This window comes from Balaenoptera physalus, assembly GCF_965194825.1.
Source record: "Balaenoptera physalus genome assembly, chromosome: 1".
NCBI classification, from domain to species: Eukaryota; Metazoa; Chordata; class Mammalia; order Artiodactyla; family Balaenopteridae; genus Balaenoptera; species Balaenoptera physalus.
In genome coordinates this window covers 137,867,008-137,886,671 of record NC_138882.1, presented here as the reverse complement: position 1 = coordinate 137,886,671, position 19,664 = coordinate 137,867,008, and the positions used below count along the sequence as shown (strand labels likewise).

Here is a 19,664-nt window from a genome sequence, read left to right as displayed (position 1 = left end):
AGATGGCATGATTAGATCTAGAGACCAGGAGTAGCAATTTGCACATAGATGTCTCAGCTGCAGATTTAATGTGCAAATTCGAGACCTTACCATTATATATCTCGGCCATTCCAATTACTTGCTTTCATTATTGAATAGATTACCTAGGAGGATTTATAGGGTATAAAAATGCTTTGTATGTAAAATTAATTCTCAATACACCTAAAACTTTATGATTAACTTCTGCTCCTTTGTGCTAAGCATTGCTCTCTCCATAGTTCTATTTTATAGCGTCAGTTGTCTTCTACAGATTAATATATTAAGTCATATAGCATTTCAGGATACACTTATTTGGACTGCATTTTCTTCCAGTGCAGAGAAAATATTGGTTTCTTAAAAAATTAATAGTTGAGGTGAGGGTTCCTGAGACCAACTGTATATGTTTGCCCAGGACTGGCCTATAGCTAAATGGCCTTTAATAGATGTGATTGACTCAGATAAGGAAACAGCAATTGGGGAAGCATCTGAAGGGAAAGGTTATTTGCTGCTCACAGTGGCAAAGGGGTAGAGTAGCAAGCAGGGCCATGCTCTGAAAGCAAGCTAAAGGCAATAGTCATGCCAGGTTGTGCAAAGATGGCTTAGAGCTGACGGCAGGACGGGTTCTACAGAGTCAGAGCCGTGAGCCCAAAGTCTGTAAATCTAGACAAAGGGACTCAAAAGACTGTCTACCTAGCCCCAAGTAAGAAGGCTTATGGTGAAATGTCCATATGTATATGTGTAACAGACCCTTGCCAATGAGAAGCTGGTCACAGCGCATGTCCAGGAGAGCTGGACCTGCATCTCCACATTTAGCTCCCACGTTACCAGCAGGCTTGAGTTCTTTGTTCATACCATTAAGGTTGCATACCATTTCATCTGCCACGTTTACTTACTTAGTCTACCCATTTCAGCTTCATTGTCCTCCATTCCCTTATCCCTACCCAAGTCCCATCTACCACCCCCAATACAATCGTCTTCCATTGAAAGTCACAGGAACTTCTGGTAATTTGGTCTGAGCCAATGAAAGAGCTGGTCAGTTGCTGCCTATTTTTCATGATCAACGTGTCTAAATTCTTCAGTCCTTTCCTAGGAAGGGCTGAGTGGCTATCTATCTTTTGCCCCTACCCTTTGTAGTGTGTGAGTGCTGGTTCTCGGAAGCAGGGGCCATCTCTTTAGCTTGCCCAGCCCATAACCTTGTTGGCTGCCTTCTCCCTGGCTTTCTGGATGACGTTGTCCCTCCCTTCATCTCTGTGGGAATCCCAGCTCTGGGAGGAAGAGACTGGGCAGGAGGCAGGGTACCTTCAGCAAACACTTGGTGAATATGAGTCTTCAAGTCTGATGACCTTTCCATTTGTTGTCTGTTTCTGTGGTCACAGCCGGGTCTCAGGATGGGAAAGAGCCTTCCACACATAGTGAGTCACTACGTCACTCCTCCTTAACAACTTCCACTGCCTTCCTGTTGCTTGCAGAGTAAGTGGTATGGGAGACGCTCTGCACACTAGCTTTGAGCTCACTTTTCTCCTCCTCCTGTCATTCCCTCCCAAGACTTCATTCCAACGCATACGGGGTTTCTTCGTCTCTCAAGACCTAGTTCAAACACCACCTCCCTTGGAAGCCTTCTCAGACTTTGCTGATATGGAGGTAGCCCTCCTTCCTCTGGGCTCTCACGGCACTGTGTGTTCACCTGAGCTCAGGCACTTTGCACATGGTACTGTAATTATTAGTTTATATATTGGTTATTCCCACCCTTCCTTGCCCTAGACTGTGAGCTTCTCACGGGCTGGTGTGAGCCTTATTCATTTGAGTGTAATCAGAGCCTGAGTTCCATACCTGGCTCTCAGCAGGTGCTCAGAAAATGTTAACTGAATGAATGCAGGAAAAGGGGAAGAGAATTGGTCTTCTGTTAATTTATTGAGCAAAATACAGTAGGAAGATTCAATGAGGCACTGATCCAGTAAAGAGAGCAACGGTGCTTTAATGAAACTTCTTTCAAATCTGTGAACACGTTAGCTATGAAGTAAATGCTTTTATTCTTTCCACAGAACAGATTTCCAAACAATGATCACAATGTTTAGGTTAATAAGATGCTGGACAGATGAGTAGTCAAAGGATGTTATAAAACAACAATCCCATCAACTATATATCAAATGCAAATTTACTGAGACATCAAGAGAATGTATGTTTATAGTTACATGGCTATAAACAAGACATTATTACAGTAATCAAGTCCATAAAACTAGAAAAAAAAAGCCATATAACAAAAAGGCCTTTCATAAGCTATTAAATGAGCACACACAATAGACAAACGAGTTCTATATTTGAAGCAGCATATAGCACCAACATGTTGGCAGGACCAGTAGAGGGGTAGTAGGCTGCTGGATGGAACAGGGGGATCTCAGCCATCATCTACTTCAAGGCCCATTTTACAGATGGTGAAATGGAGGCCCAGAGAGATGGAGTGCCTTGTTCAAAGTCACACAACACAGGGACACAGGATTGGCTAGACAACGAACGATCCAGGCCACCCAGCTCTAGGTAAGTGTTAATTTAACATACAGATAATTCTACTTGATTCAATGTATTTTTTTCCTATTAAAACAGATCTACCATAAAAAGTCAATACAAGTCCTAACACACTCTGGTATTACGTTTATTGAGAAAGGACTGACATGTACTGTGATTTACTTCTTGGGACTACATAGCTGTTAAAACTCGGAGTTATCACTCAGATGACACTCTCTTAGGTGCAAACTGACTGAGAAGAAGGAATCTGAAGGGAAAGTTTGGCACATCCTGCACTACCTAAACTAACTTATGCCTCAAAATTACTAAATTGTTGGTATAATTTTTTTTTCTGATAGTTGAAAGATTAGTAAAGCACACAAGTAGTCCCAATAGAGAGAAAGCAAATCAGGTCTTTCCTTTAAAGGGTAAGTATGGCACTTTTCATTTTAATAATAAGGTAAAGAAATGTAAAAACCTGATTCTTATTTAGAAAAAAACCTATAGCTTGTGAACCACCTGGTATAGAAAGTGTTTCTCTATTTAAAAAAAAGTGTTTCTGTAAAATACTTTGGAGTCATGAAATTCTGTCTAGCATATCTTGCCATGGTCCTGAGGCCTCAATTGGACAGATTTATGATGCACTAATGAAGATATAAGAATGGAAAAAGAGATCACTGTTAACAGAAGCAGCACGAAAGACAAAGTATAGTGAACATATTTAAATAGCTTCATAGATAATGAAGGCAAGAAGTTGCATGCACATAAGTGATTAGGTGTGTCATTATAGTGGTAGTTGGAAAAAGTAACACACACTGGGCATTTGTCTGTCATCATCAAAAACCAGTTGCTGCCGAATAGTTAAACTGTGGCTTTACAAGTAGAATAAAGCCTTGATAAATAAAAGTGACTTCTGCATATTATATATATGTATACATATATTATATTTTTCTCACACAGATGTCTAGTTATAAGTAAATCAACATTTAGCTACAATTTTTCTCCCCCTTGGGTCCAGCATCAAAGGATTTGATATCACTTTTCTTAAACATACCCTACACCTGGTTAGGAAGTTACATGATTTTCATACTTGTAGCCTTTATGATATCTGGCCAGCAAAAATAAAAATGAAATCTCCTGGGACCTCAAGTCCATTCCTTACCACTACAGGCATGTTAACAAATATATAGCAAACCATACTTGTTTTCTGTTACGTAAAAGAACATGTTTTAGTACTGAAGAATAAACTATGCTTGCTACCAAAAATGTGTACATAGCAGTATAATAAAAGTAATTTCATGAAAATATTTTGTAACAAGCTACATTATAAATATTTAAAGAAACATGGTAAAAATCAGAGTGAAAATAAGATTAGTGTTCTGAAACTATCAGTAGAAAAATATACTTATTAAAAAAAAGAATGTCTCATTAAGTGAAGCTGTAAATGTAAAGTTGTCTTATTAATGTACATTTCAAATATCACCTTTTGAAAGGAAAAACCGTTCTCTCTCCAACAGGTGCCTATAATTTACTTGGAAACTGGGCGTTTTGCAGAACTAAGGGTAGATGACAAGAGGGTAACAGCGGTGGCGTGATTTCCACATGGTCCTGGAAGAGTGAGGGCCGTTCACAATGCTGAATAGGCAGGTGACTTGGGGAAATACAGAATATATTTGAGCAGTTTGGAAACAGTACTGCATTTGTTCACCCACAATTAGCATAATACTCAAAGTTCAGACATTAGATTTTAAAAGGGGCTTGCACTGCAGGGCGAGACTGTACAGAACTAGGGAAAACCGTTGTAAATAATTCCTTCTTGGGGAGGAATCCTTTTTGAGAATATTTTAAATCGTTCATTAGTAGTTGTTTGTTTTTAATGAACTGAAGCTGAATTAAAATATCAAAGGTCTAGTGTATGGTTTGGGCCCATAAACAAGCATTTAAAAAGACCCTCTCTTCCTCTTTGATAAAGTTAACATACCCTCTGGCCACAGGAGATGCCTTCTTTTGGCATCCCCACTGAAAATTCTGAGGATGTGTGGCAGCGCCATCATGCCCAGAGGAAAATCAAGGAGCCCAACACCACCCAGCTGCTGGAACTGTGGGCCCAGGTAGCGAACCACTGAATCCCAGCCTCTCTCAGATGGTGTGAGGACAAGCTAGGGATGACGCTGACGCTGCAGATATTTGAAAAGAAAGAGCTTAAGTAAGTAAGTGTCTGATACCTTTACGTTCTTTTTGTATGTATGTTTCTTCCCCATCATGATCTGCCCACTTGGGGCTGGGAGGTGAACATGACCTCTGAGGACATGTTCTGGCGGCAGAGGAAAGATGGAGGGGAGGCAGAGAAAGTGAGCTAAATCACAAAGTTGGGCCAAGGAGAGCAGCTGTTTTTCACGCATTCCTGCTCCTCTCTTGGCCGGGCTCACGGATGCTCTGTCTCGCTCCCAGCGTTAGAGTGGAAATTTCAGAGGTGTCTGTCTACCCCTGCTCCAGAGAACGTGAGCCCCGGGGCACAGCTGCCCAGGGTACTCCCCAAGGGCCTCCTCCCCTTTTCTAGATGCAGGATCACTGAAGCCCGAAAGCCCTTGGTGAATTAATACTCATATCATAAAAGGGCTTTTCGTTCAGTTTTTAAATTTTAATTGGCACAGTTTACTGTAGCCTAAGAGGTCAGCAAGATTTCAAGAGGAGAGAGATGACTTCATTACTCAATTACAATGAATGCAGTCTTTAGGGTGTTCTTTACTTTTTGTACAATGACTATAAGAAAAGAATTGAATTCTACCCCCACACAGCTCAAGATAAAGGTATAGCTTCTTCTGGAGTTGAACTGATGGTCTGGAGAGAGAGACATTTTAATAGGGAAATAAGCTTTGAGATGTGTATATACAAACACACATATATATACACAAAACACTCCTCACCCACATATACTGTACAGATTGGCATAACCCTATTAAGAACATACTATGATAGAAAGGCTTTAGGACAGGTTATTCTTGGCATTTTAATCGAGACGAGTCCTTAGGTAATTTAGGTCTTAACTGGATCATTCACATATTTGTTTTTTTAAAAGGCCAGACCAACTTTCCTTCAGCAGTAACCCAATATGACACCAGAGTTAACAAATGGAAAACAAGATTGTTATTCTGTATTAATTCACTAAAGGGCATTTTAGAGAAAGGACAACTTGGAAAACAAAGACTTCCGAGTCCATGATTCCAAGTTAAGAGCATTTTAGTTATTAGCAGTGGTTACCGAATAAGCCGAAGGTAAATCTTTTCAAGGAGCTGCTCATCGTTTGCTTTGTTGAGAAGAGGGGAGGAACCACTTCACTACTCCTCTATAAGATGATGCAGGTCTTTTTATCCTTGAAAGGGTTTTCTGAAGTTGGTATCCCCATCAGCAGAGGGTCATTCCTCGCATGTTCCTCGCAGTAGGACATGAGGTCCGCTGATGCTTTTGAAACCTGGTGTGTAGACAGACCAAAGCAAACAAAGGAAATATTTACAGGATACAAGGAGAGATGATCACACTAAGTGAAGTAAGTCAGATAGACACATACCATATGATATCACTTATATGTGGAATCTAAAATATGGCACAAATGAACCTATCTACAAAACAAACAGACTCATAGACATAGGGAACAGACTTGTGGTTGTCAAGGGGGAGCGGGGGAGGGAGAGGGATGGACTGAGAGTTTGGGGTTGGTAGATGTAAACTACTCTATATAGGCTGGATAAACGACAAGGTCCTACTGTATAGCACAGGGGACTGTATTCAGTATCCTGTGATAAACCATAATGGAAAAGAATATATAAAAAAAGAATGTCTATATGTGTATCACTGAGTCACTTCGCTGTAGAGCAGAGATGGGCACAAAATTGTAAATCAACTATGTTTCAATAAAAAAATTTTTTTTTAAAAATTTACAAACTTGAAAGGTATTTGAATGCTAACCCACTGGGTGGAAGACTGTTGGAGAATAGGATAACCAAAGAAGTATCACTCCCAGATTGTTACTTAAAGAGGGAAAAGTACTTCTAAATGGAGAAATCTGGCAGATAAGGCCTTCCTTAACCAAGTGATCAAACTGACATCAGATGTCTCTTGGAGTGAGGGCAGACGACTCGCCACCAGCCAGCTAGTATTTCTGCCCAAACTTTTAGCCTGAATTTGATCGTCAGCAAACAATCCCATCTAAAGTGAGGGCCATTCTGAGAAGTGAGTGGCCTGGAATCTTCGAAATTGGACTACGTGTGAGATACTATTAGCAGCTGATCCTGAATTAATCATTGTACTGTGGTTACGTAGAAGAATGCCCTTATACTTAGGTGACAGATGGTGAAGTATTAGGGGTGAAGCGTCACAATGTTTGCAAATAACTTTCAACAAATTTAAAGAAAAAAATTATGTCAGTTTTGTGAGTATGTGTGTGTAGAGACAGAAAACAAGTGCGGTAAAATGCTAATTAATTGGTGAATCTTGGTAAACAGTATATGGGTGTTTGTTGTTACGACTCTTCCACAGGTTTGAAATTTCTCAAAATAAAAAGTTGGTGGGGGAGGGGGAAAAAGAAAAGTGTCTGTGATTCAAAGGAAGGTTGTATCTTAGTTTCTATCCAATAACAAATCGATTAGAATGCAGAACAGAGTTAAAGAACCGAGTTATGGGCTCGGAGCCAAAACTCAGACTAGAGCCAAATTCTAGTAGAGCTTGAAGATTTACTGTTAAAGATTGGGCTTGGGGGAATAAAAAGAGGGACAAAGCCAGCATGGGAAGATGCAGTACCTTACTGTGGCATGAGTTAAAAATGGAAATACCACACCCTGTTCAGAAGTCTGGGTGGGAGACCCGTTAGGATAATCAGATCAGTGTCCTCAGGCCAGGGGCACAGGCAGCCTCCTGTTTTGAAGACAGGTGACTATCTCTAGGCCCAGAGGAATTTATCAGGTGACTGCTTCAGTATCTAGGAAACGGCCATTACTCACAACATTCCAAGGCACTCACCGCCTAGCCCTCTCTGGGGGTCTGGGGGAAAAAAGACTTCAAAGTCAGGTGACCCAACAACTGCCTTCTGGTTTCCTCCAGATCTCAACTAAGGCTGGCGATACTTACCCTGAGTTGCAGACTGTGGTCGTCAAAGTCCGCACACACTGAAAAACCCACCTTCTCCTAAAAAGGACACCTGGTTGTTGACTTGTTATACGAGGCCACCTTGGCTGCACCGATAACGCTAGAACACTTCATACATTCCAGAGGGAGGACGAGGGTGTTTATAAAGTCCACCTGGAACCCCTGTCCCGAGGGAGAACACAGTGACAGAGGGCTCGACCATGTGCGCTCAGGGAAGGCAGGTCCCCAGGAAATCCTGTCACGGGCTTTAGGTTTTCTGTCCACACAGCCTCACTCACTCTGGCTCGCCAGTGCTATGTTGAAATGAGAGTGAAGATTCGGAGACTCTCAGCTGGCTCGGGGAAAATCCTGGCACCTGGTCCAATTACATGGCATCCCACCTTCTCAGAAACGTGGCCCAGCCTTGGGAGGGCAGAGGGAGCCGGTCAGAACACACGTCTGACCCACTCAAGGCTCTTACCTTTATTCTTTCGATGGAGGCTTCCATTCTCAACTGCTGCACAGTCCTTCTCGCCTGGGCGATGTTGTTGGTGCTGGCTGTCTTGCTCGACATCTTCAGTTACGGTTTCACCTGAAATCTGAAGAGAACTTTTTTTTTCAAAGGTGAAGAACAGTCATCTTTAAGTTGCTTAGACGTTCATAATGCTTTGAGGGGGAGAAGGATGCACTCCCGGTCACCACAGCCTCTTGGAGGCTGCTACCACAAAGCCCCTCAGCAATGGGAGGGGCGGCCTCAGTTTCTAAGCTTGTAATCCTTTTGAGCACCTTCGTGAATCTTTCGTCTGCAGAAACCCAGTACCAGTAGTTTAATCCATGCGCCCCATATACAGCATAAAGTAGCGTTTTCTAAGGGGAAACAAACACAAACATCTGTGGGAGTTACCAGGCCTCCGGCCAACGTGAGCCATGTTCCACGTGCAGGTTAACATTACTGCCCTGTACGTTAATAGGAGGTTTGATTTCATTTCGTTTTGGCTCTCCTACCCAACTATTACACTGATACAAATCCTGGCAACAGAAAAGGGCAGAAGAGAGTGCTTCTGGAGAAGTCTGCACAAAGGGTGCATTTTTAGGTGCTATCAAGATTTGCAGTCGTTTGGAGAATGTTGTTAGGCAGATAAGGAAGCCTTTATTCAGGAAAAAGTGGGAACCTTTCAGCTGAAAGACTCTCAATGACAGATCCACAGCAAAAGTCACATGGGATACAGCCTCAAGCCTGAAATATTTAATGGAACTACATCAGCACCTCCCCCCTTGCCCCACCCCTTTGACCTCTCTGGCTTCATCCTGGGGGCCAGGGCACTGGCTAATCCCACACCCCCATCACATGTTTGTGGGCCTGCCCTCTGCCTCTCTCTCCCGGTGAAAAGCAAAGGAAACATCCCGGACCTTGAGCTTCGACCGGTCTAGTTGCCCAATGGCACAGTCCAAGGGGAAGGCAGGCTGGGGAAAAGCATTGCCTGGTGCCCCTGCCATATATGGCTAAGTTCTCTCTTGGCGCGGTGGCATTGGAAGACATCGCAGAGCTGGCAGCGCCGGCAGTTTTATGAGTCAGAGCAGGTGGACAGTAGGTGTGCCTCGCCGGCGCTATGCAAGGGCTCAGCAAAGTCTGAGGGCACCGTGGCGCCAGCAGCAAGCGCAGGCTGACTCAACCTTCTGGAGGGGCTGCAGGTGCACAAGGCATATCTGCCATAAAGGCTTACACTAGACAAGGCTGCCGAAAACAGCAACCCACAGCTCCTGCGGGGTCCACCGGAGTTCTACCGCGCTCAGAATGCTTCCGATGGCTGAGTTCAAGGACTTGGGCAGGGCTTGTACCTTCTGAAGTCAGAGGCAGCTTTGGGTCAAATGCCCAAATAAAACTGTGCTTTTAACTGCGTGCAGAACTTTGAAATCCAGCCTAATTAGCAAGCTTCATGTTCCTGGTTTGGACCCTACCTCTTCCAGTTACTTAACCTCTATGAGCCCATGTTTTCTCATTTGTAATATAGGGATACTATTGTTTTTGAGGATTCAATTCACTGGTGCACATGCAGCGTTTAGCATAGGACCAAGTCACGCCATACACAGCAGCTGCTATTGTATTTATCCTTGGGGGTCACACCCAGCACAATGAATGGGAATCCCCTGTGCACCTGTCTGCCTCCCCCCGGACAATGGGCCTCCAAGCGTTTTGACCGACTGGTCTGGGGGTGCTATGGGCATGGGCCCCAGGCAATTCTGCTGCACTCTGGTGTCAGGGCAGAATAGAATGGCTGGAAACAGCCCACTAAGGATTCCCCTAGCATAAGGGAGCCCAAGCCGTGCAGGAACCTGGGAGGAGCCTTCGTGAGGCAGGGCACGGTGGCCTTGCCTTGGGCGACCTGGTTACAACACACTTCCCGACAAGCTGCCTCTTCCTCAGATTCCTGGGGCACTCATCCTGCCCCACCCAAAGGAGAGGCTGAGGGTCTCCTCCCGGTGACTTTGCACACACCCAGCGGTCTGGCCCAGCCCTTCTGTGCTCCCAGCAAGCACCTGTTAACAGAGCCTTTGAAATGGGTCTAAGGCAGCAGGCAGCCTTTCTGCGAACAGTTTGAAGTGCCCTGATTCACAGCGCGCTGGTCCTCGTTTTGTTCCCTGTAGCACGTTAAACTGGGCTCCCCTGCCAGCTGGCACCGGTTCTGAGGATTGGCCCCCAGCCTTCAGAGTGCGAACGTGACACCCTTTCTGAGTTGCCTGTGGTTTCCAGGCTGCACCCTTAGGACTTTCTAAATGTTCCCTTTGCAGGAAAATAACGCCAAGCAGTCTCTTCTTCTCAACCTCTAGGGCATAAAGTTTCCAAGGCCTGGGCAAGTTTTCCTGTAACTGCAGAACATTTCACACACGTATCAGGACTGGGTCAGCCATGGCTCCTCCCACCCACACGGCTGTAAGCAAATAGTCCACAATTAGGCTTTAGTTATAAAATGCTTGGGTAGGTCCTCCTAAAACTGGTGAGAAACTCTGCATCTGGTACACGGACGACTTACTTCCTGACTGTATTATAGTCACGATTATAAACAGCCAGTGGTTCACAGTTCATGCTTGCCAGCTTGGGGCTCTTACAGCTTTCCCCACTTCTGACATCTGTGTTCTGACCTGCTCCTTCACAGACAGCCCTCTCCCTATCCCTCAGATAGCTTCCTGCTCCCTTCTGCTGGGGATCCCTCTAGAAAAAGTTGTACACTGGGCCACTGGTAAAGAACATAATTTCTTTACCATAAGTCAAATCAAAATTATGTCATTTTAACCTAAGGAGCCTCTGCAAGGAACTCGGTGGGCTGAGCTGCCTCTCGTGTATGAAAGCAGGGTCACGGCTGCTTGATGTCTGAGCGGTGGGTGGTGTTTACAGGAGCAGGAGGTCTCGCTGAGGACGTCCTCCCCACTTGCAGCTGCTCTGCTTGCCTCAACGGCTGGGCTGGGGCAGAACCAGACCGAGAGGCTGGGACACAAACATCTCTGAGCATCTCTGCACCCTCAAAGGGTGTCTTTGGTCTTCCCTCAATGCACGGGTGTCTGGCTGTTTGTCTGTGCTACTACTTGGATAAAAAACTTGCTTTATTCTTACTCCAAAAATAGCTTCCAAGACAAACAGCACCCGATGTATAGAACCTTAGAGCACACACATACTGTCATCTGCATTCATCTGTGAAGCCTCACTCTCAGCCTGAAAGGTATATTACTTTTTCATCCTTGTTTTATAGATGAGGCAACCAAAATTAGAAAAACTTGCTCCAAGTTAATCCAGCTCACAGCCTTGAACTAGCTTTTAAGCCTCTCCACCCCAGAAGCCACACTTCCTATTGTATCAAGGAAAGGATGCAATTCCAATTAATTTGATTCGCAAATACTCTGGACATCACTGAACAGTCTACAATGTGGTTCTCATCAAGGGCGACCTTGACACTCCATGACCTAGAGTTGTGGCCTTGCTGATGGCTTCACGTTTGTGCAACACCCCTTCTGGTGCAGAAGGCATCTGCTTGTCTGTCTAGTGCCCTGGAAGACAGGTCTCCCCTCTCATATCCATAAGCTAAGTGAGAATGTTCTCACTGTGGCTATTAGGCAAGGACTGAGGTCAACTTCTGGCGTCACTGGATAACCCACCCAGAAGGGCCCAGGCCTGTGCCTGCCTGTGCGGACACCCAGGTTTGATAAAACTCTGGCTATTGCTTCTGCAGCCTTGTTTCCACTTTTACATGTGGCCGAGAGATTTGAATAAACATAAGTAGTATTTAGCTATTCAAATACTTTGCATTGGTTTTAATGCTATTATTCATCTGAATTCTCAGCTTCCTAGAAATTCCTAGGAACAAGGTGTCACATTAGGGAAATGTGGGCATTCTAATCTTTGTCTAGAGGGGCCTGAAGCAGGGAGAGGAGGGTGGGGATGGAAAGTGTGTCACAGAGTACACTCTGGGAGGAAGGCACCAGGAAGCCCCAGGATCTGAATCACAAGTCATCATGGCCTGGCCAGTAACTGAATCACTGGAGTGAAGCCAACTTTCTGAGCAAACACACCCCTTGTGGCTGTAATAAAAGAGCAGGATGCAAAAAAAAAAAAAAAAAAAAAAAGACAGCAGGCTACCACTTACCCTCTGATCCTGCCTTCAACTATCAATATCTTACCCCAGCTCTCTGCTCCTCATCTGCTAAAGGGGGCGGCAATCTATCTCACAGGCTTGTTGGGAGGACAAACAGGAGCACCTAGCACTAATGCACCTGGAACACACAGCCGTTTAAGTGCTGGGCCCCTAGGCTTGTTAATAAGATGAAAACCACGTGTTCAGTAGGAAACAAGGGAAAAATTCAGACAGTAAAAGAAGAGTTTCAAGGTAATGTGATCAGGTAGCAACATCTACTGATAGGGTCTTGGAAGGAGTTCAGGGAGTGGACAGTCAGGCCCCCCAAGAACTGGTTTTCTATTTTCATGAACACTTATTATTTTCTATCAGAGCCTGCAGGCTGAATCCAGACTGCAGATGTGTTTGGTTGGGTCCCACAGAGGGTTAAGTAAATTGTGTGTGTGTGTGTGTGTGTGTGTGTGAGAGAGAGTGAGAGACAGTGAGAGAGAGAGAGAGAAAGAGAGTGAGAGAGAGTGAGAGAGAGAGAATGCGTGTTTTTTTTTTTTTTTGAGAGCTCTCATATGTATCACTAATATTTTATTCTAAAACAAGATACCAATCAAATTGTGTGTGTGTTTTAACTTTAATTGTCAACACTTGAAGAGATTTCTCCTTAAAAAGAGAAATCAGAAAATCTTACACAGGTGGGCTGGATCTGAGTAGAGACATGCCTGCCAGCCCCTCTATTTGAACTTGTGGCGCAGCCTTTACACTGTGCCTCGGATATTTAGTTCCTGGGACATGCTTGAGGATTAGGCCAGGGGACTCGGACTCATCTCTGTCCCCGCCCCTTCCTGCCTTTGGCGCCCTGCGCGGGACCTGTAGCCTATCTCAGCCTCCGCTTTCTCATGGGAAAAATGGGGATAATAATACTTTTCTATCTCCAAGGACTGTTAAGGCATCAGATAAAATAAGCAGGTGAGTGCAGTAAACATAGAGGACACTCCTGCTGAGCATTTAGTAGCTGCATCCCCTGATCACAGCCCGTGGCAAGGCCTCCAAGCACCCGCAGGCCCTGACGTTCTCCCCTCCTCCTGCTGTACCTCGCTAGCGCAGGGTGGGAAAGTAAACTACCTCTCCCAGTGTAACCAGCTGAACTGTATCCCCCCAGAATTCACAAGGCGTAGTCCTAACCCCCACCCCAAACAAAGCTCGCAGGCAGTGAGGCCAAGGGTAGTTGAACCTGTGACCTGCTGCCTGCGTGTCCTGCCCTGCTCCCGTTCAGTTCCGAGAACACAGAGCGAAAGGAACAAGTTGCTGGCCTAGGGGGATGGAAAATAAGACGGACAGATGAGGGAGGGCTGCACAGAACGGTGGAAGACATGCTTTGGGATAGGGAAGAGACAACGAAGTGACAGTGATATTCCTTTCTAAGACAAGTATGTGTAGGCTCAGAATCAGCAGAGTGAAAAAGAAAGAGAACAGCTCTCTCTCAAAACCTCAACAGAGCTCCGCCTCTAAAAGCAGATGCTTTTAAACTTGCTAACCCTTCGAAGTCTTTGTCTGCTATCTTTGATTAGTAGATTTTACCTGCCATCCAGGGCACATGTCCTTGAATAATGATGATGGTGATGAAGATGTTATTGCTATTGTTATGATGATAAAATTCAAAAAACTACCACCACTTACTGAGTACTTAGTATGTGCCAGGTAAGTAAATTCCAAGAATCATTTCATTTAATCTTCTTAGAGGTGAATGCTTTTATCATTTCTGCTTTATAGATGAAGCACAGAGAGGTTAAAAAATCTTGCCGAAGATCACACTGATTTACGTAGCAGAGCTGGGACTCAGGGCCACCTGACTCTCAAGGTCATCCTCTCCGTCGCCACTCTATACTGCAGGCCTCTGAACATCAAAGACACAAGGAAGGAATCGGGAGAAAGCAAGGCCAAGCGTCAGCCAGAAGCACTGGACAAAGAAGACAAGGCCTCCCTTTAGGGCCTGCAGCTCCTTCAGATAGGTGGTTTCCATAGCAATGACGGTAGAAGTGGGGAGTTCAATGGCCTTGAGAGAAGATCTAAGCGAAGGAGAACTGGTTGCTCTTATTTAAAAGAAGGACTGCCCCAGATTCCAGGTAGGGCTACTGCTAAAGACGCAGGATGGTCCCATCATCCTCCTGTGCCCTAGCGAAGCTGGCAGGGAGCCATGAGAATGAGCCAATCCTGAGTAATAAATCCAGAGGAGAGAGCTGCATAGCCTGAGCAGCTGCTTCCTAACTTCACTGTGTACCTAGAGCACCTGGGGCATTTGTTAAAGAAAATCTGATTCAGTAATATCTGATGAAGAGCCCAAGAAGCTGTATTTACAAGCTTTCTAAAGGATTCTGATATAGGTCCTCCCGAGAAACACCAGTGATGATTATTAGAATCTCTGCCTCTTGGTTCGACCCATGTTTATTTCTGCCTGGGTCTTAGAACAGGTCAGTTTAAAAGAATGCCACTTCCTACCTATGCTTAACTTTTCAAAGCTCTGAACAAGTCCTGGAAAATTCTAACTTCTTCTAATGACCTTAACCTACAGGATTAACCCTCCTTCAGTCTGAAACAGTTCTTAGCATTTAACATCCTTTGTAACTCAAGTCTAAATTTGTTTTCCTAACAGCTACTTCCTTTTGGAAAGTGTCTCCTCCCTGGCTTCCGTGACGCCAGACCGTCATGTTCTTGCCTGTCTAATGCTATTCCTTTCTACAGCTCTTGTTCCTTCTTCTGAGTTTGGTTTTCTCAGGGGCCCAGTCCTGGAGGGCTGGTGTAGCAGAGTGAACAAGAGCCTTTAGAGTCAGATAAATTCGAATCCTGGCTCATCACGGACTACCCCACGTTGTTTCACTTCTCTGACCTTCAGTTCCCTCATCTGTAAAATGGGAAGGGATAATAATAGTACCTACCTAACAGGGTTGTACCAGGAGGATATGAGAGAACATATGTAAATTACTCAGCACCTGCCTGACCTGCAGTGGTCCTCAGTGACGGTAGATGCCTTACCCATAAGGATTGTAGCTAAGACCAACACACTTCGCGTGCATACAGCCCTGACCCTTTACCTTAATTCCAATGTCTAAATAAAAAAGCCTATTTCAATTTACACTCGAATGCTGCACAGCTGCTTCAAACACAACACACCTAAAACCCAATGCAACATAGCCGCCTGCCCCCAATCTTTCTCATGTCCCTTTCTCAATGAGTGACACCACCGTTGTCCTGGTCACGAGGCATCCTTTTGCATTAGCCCTCCTTCCAATTCCTAAAACCAAGCTTTGTCCAATAGAAATGTGAGCCACATATGTGAGGTTAAATTTTCTAGTAGCCACATGAAAAAAATTAAAAAGTGAAATTAATATATTTTATTTAGCCCAATATGACCAAAATTAAAATGTAAATCAATGTTAAAAAATCGAGATATTTTATTCTTTTTGGTACTAAATCTTTGAAGCTCAGCGTGCGTTTTGCACTTACAGCACATCTTGATTTGGATGAGCCACATTTCAAGTGCTCAGCAGTCACAGCGGCCTTATTGAACAGCGTAACCTTAGACTCTGGCACTTTCTAAATTCTTTTGATTCCTACTTTGACAAACCCCGCATTTAAATTTTTCCCCATTTTCTGGTCTTGGCTCCCAGCACCTCAAGTTAGGGCTATTGCAACAGCCTCATAACCACTTATGTCCCTTATTTTCCTCCAGTCTAATCTATCCTGACCAGCATATGCTCAGATAAAGTACCATTTTCAGTTTATTTCTCTCTGGCTCAAAAAAGTTCCAGGGATTCGCCAGTAACTCCAGAAAAAGTCCAAAGGGCTCAGCTTTGCAGTCAAGATCCTCCCTAGTATTTTGGCCCCATAATAAAAATGCTCATCATAAAAGCAGCTTATTGCTACATAGAGCTTACACCAGACACCAGCCTATATGCCAATCACTGTCAATACATTATCCTGCTGAATCCTCACAATCACCCTGTGAGAAATTCTATGTATTTTCATCCCCATTTTATAAATGAAGAAACTGAGGCACAGAGAGGTTAAATATGTACCTACTGTCAAACAGATAGCAAGCTGCTTGGCTGGGATTTGAGCCCAGGCAGTCTGACTCCAGGGGCCCAGCTGGAACCTTGCCTGCTGTACACTGCTGTAGCCTCAGGGGGCTGTCACCCCATCCTCTGGCTTTGTGGGCTGCGTTTTCAAGTCCCATCTGCAAATCTCCACCCAAGTTCTCTGCCTGCTTCTCTTGGCCAATTTAAATTCTCTCTTCTTTTAGGCTAGTTCGCATTTTTAACTCTTCCAGGAAGGGCTCCCTATCAATACTTTTGCTTATAGTGACTAATTCCCCTTACGAATTCTTGCTATATGCTTGAAGCTCAGGGGTTTCAAGGACCCCTGAGGGATGGCCCATGCATGAGATGGAGAGGCAGGGGGAGATGTGAATGAAGCCCCTAAAACTGCATGCAAAATTCGGTTGTGCGCCTATGTTTATTTTTTCTGAAGTGAGGATTTACAGCTATCATCAAGCTCTCAAAAAGGGTCCGCAACACCATGTGTTAATTTCAATGCTTAATTGTATGTTATTTAATGCTTATTGTTATGTAACTGACTTTGTGTGTGAAAATCATCTTCCCACTAAACTGTGGGAAGTTTAGCTCAATAATAATAGTATAGCAAGTACTTTTATTCATTACTTACTATGTGCCAGCTACTATGTCAAGTACTCTGTATAGATAATACTTCACTTAATACTGCCTGCAACTATAAGAGGTCGCATTCATTATACCTATTGAGACTGAAGCTCAGGAAGGTTAAATAACTTGCCAAGATCAGACAGCTGGAAAGTGGTAGAAACAGGATTTGAACCCAGAACTCTCCTACTTCAAAGCCACGCCCTTAACCAGGCAGGTGCGTTATCCATGCCATCTCCTCTCTCATACTGACTAATGCAGAGAATGGGGCCTCAATAAATACCTGGGTTAGGTTAAGACACTCAATATAGCAACCAATACAACACATCAGCCAGTGTGAACCTATCACGCTGGGGTGTTCATGTGTACAGTGTCTGTCTTCTTAGAAACGGGATACACCTTGCTGCTCCTTCCCCCATGTACCCTGAAGAATACTGCCTGTTCCAAGCCAAAGGTTACCCTTCACAGCTCTGAGGAGCTGGGGCGGAGTCCCTGGGACTCCGATGCACCCGATCAGGGCCAGTTTCTGGGATTGTGAACATTCACCTCCAGCGTGGGCTGGCCACTTGCGTGGTGCCCAGGTTCTGAGGGCAGTGCTGCTCTGCACCCCCAGACTGTGCCCCAAACAGGTTCACAGCCAGTGGAGGTGGGCCGAGGGAGCAGCTCTCTGACGTGCACTGCAGAGGTGCAGGGTCCAGCGCCCCCCACCATGTATGCCGAGCTAGGGTCCAGCCATGCAGAGGCACGTGTTTACCATCAAGACTGAGCGTGACCTTCACAAACAAGTTTTACTCTCTACCTAGCATAGCGAGACTGGCTGAGAAATGATTTGCTCATATCTGCGTGGCTGGCTGAGGACAGCTGGATGTCCCATTTGTTTATTCATGAATGAATAAATAAATGAATGGATGAATTCCACAACTATTAAATACTGAAGACAAAGGCTGACACTAACAGAGTGCTTTTCCTGTGCCAGGCACTGTGTTCAGGGCTTTATGTAAAGTTATTTTACTTACTCTTTACAACATCTCTGAAAAAGAAATCACTATTATTTCATTAACTAGTTTTGAAAAGAATATATGTGCATAGTCAAAATTTTAAACAGTCCAAAAGGGTAGGCAACAAAAACTAGCTGTCCTTCTAGTCTAGACTTCCCAAGGTAATCACTGTTACCAGTTTCTCCTGTTTCCTTCTGAAGACATCACACGCATACACAAACGTGATTACCCACATACCTGTTCCAAAAAATACAAATGGGAGCATGTCATGCATTGCTCTGTATCCTGTTTTTTTATTTTAACTAATACATTTGGGGGTTATGGTGAAGGTGGTGTTATTAACCCATTTTCCAGATGAGGAAACTGAAGCTCTCCAGGGCTGAAATCAACGCTGGTGTTCCTAGCCATCACTGCACACATTGCATCTGTCTGCAGGTTCTACAGGACAAGCTTGCTGGGGCTGGAGAGAGGAAGTGGGAATGATCAGAGAAGCAGAAGACTGAATTCCTGCCTTCAAAGGGCTCACTGCTTTGGGGAGCAAACAATGCTATATGACGTGAGGAAGCCCCCTGGAACAGTGCTTCTCTAGCCTTGAGTTTCTTTTTTTTTTTTTTTTTAATTTTATTTATTTATTTATTTATTTATGGCTGTGTTGGGTCTTCGTTTCTGTGCGAGGGCTTTCTCTAGTTGTGGCAAGCGGGGGCCACTCTTCATCGCGGTGCGCAGGCCTCTCACTATCGCGGCCTCTCCTGTTGCGGAGCACAGGCTCCAGATGCGCAGGCTCAGTAATTGTGGCTCACGGGCCTAGTTGCTTCGCGGCATGTGGGATCTTCCCAGACCAGGGCTTGAACCCGTGTCCCCTGCATTGGCAGGCAGACTCTCAACCACTGCGCCACCAGGGAAGCCCCTAGCCCTGAGTTTCTGAGTCAGTAGGTCTGGGCTGGGGGGAGAACTTGCATTTGTGCGAAGTTTCCGGTGAGGCTGACGTTGCTGGTGTGGTGTGGAGCCCACTTGTGGAGGAGCAGTGATCTAGGGGCTCCCGTCTGGAGTCGTCCCCACCCGCCGGCTCCTTCCCTGCACAGATACTGAGCACCTTGGGGTGCAAGGAAACGGTCTCTGGGCTATGTTCTCATGTCGTTTGGAAATCATTCTCTCACTTCCTATAGCATCGTTTGGTTCCAAAAGGCACAGGGACTTTGCCTTGAGGAAGTGATTCCTGGCAAGGGACACAGGACCAATCTAAGGAAGGAGGCAGAACATTCCGAATGCCCATTCATCTCTTACCTGTGGTTATGTGGTTGATGGCCCTTTTGATACCCAAACCCAGAAAACAGGTGCCTTCTTTTCCATCTATGTGACAGCTGGACTCCTCCCCATCAGCCTTCCTGAGGGATCTGCCTTGCACCCCCTCTACCCCCCTAGCTGAGCAGGGCTGGACGCTGTCTGCAATGAGATCCCTTACCCGGGCTGTTGTCCCCAACATAGCCATTCTGCCCTCATTCCTGGTGGGCTGACAAAGCAGCAGAACAGAGATATTTAGGATTCTGGTCATAAAGGCCTAGCATCTCACTGACTTTGAGCAGAGGACATGCTTTCTAATACTGCTAAGCAGAGAGGAGCTCACCTACATGCCCAGAGCGAATTAAGACAAACAACCGAACACCTAATGGGAGAGTTGAAAGTGAGGCAACAGG

At 45.0% G+C, this 19,664-nt stretch overlaps 1 protein-coding gene across 11 annotated transcripts in view; it reads right to left on the bottom strand.

Moving 5' to 3' along the window:
- Window positions 1-1,973: 1,973 nt before the first annotated feature.
- The window catches only part of GNG12 (G protein subunit gamma 12), a 123,929-nt gene continuing 106,238 nt past the window's right edge, over window positions 1,974-19,664 (bottom strand). For 10 of the 11 annotated variants that reach the window (XR_014251577.1, XR_014251578.1, XR_014251579.1 and 7 more), the window contains 2 exons: window positions 8,123-8,240; window positions 1,974-5,992 (listed from right to left, as the gene is read on the bottom strand). Coding sequence is in view for 7 of the 11 variants with exons in the window: in XM_082416376.1 (XP_082272502.1) it covers window positions 5,867-5,992; window positions 8,123-8,215 (219 nt within the window). In the remaining 4 variants the exon portion in view is untranslated. Of the gene's footprint in view, window positions 5,993-8,122; window positions 8,241-13,937; window positions 14,130-19,664 lie in introns of those variants that run through there. The other variant, XM_082416377.1, reaches the window with a different exon arrangement.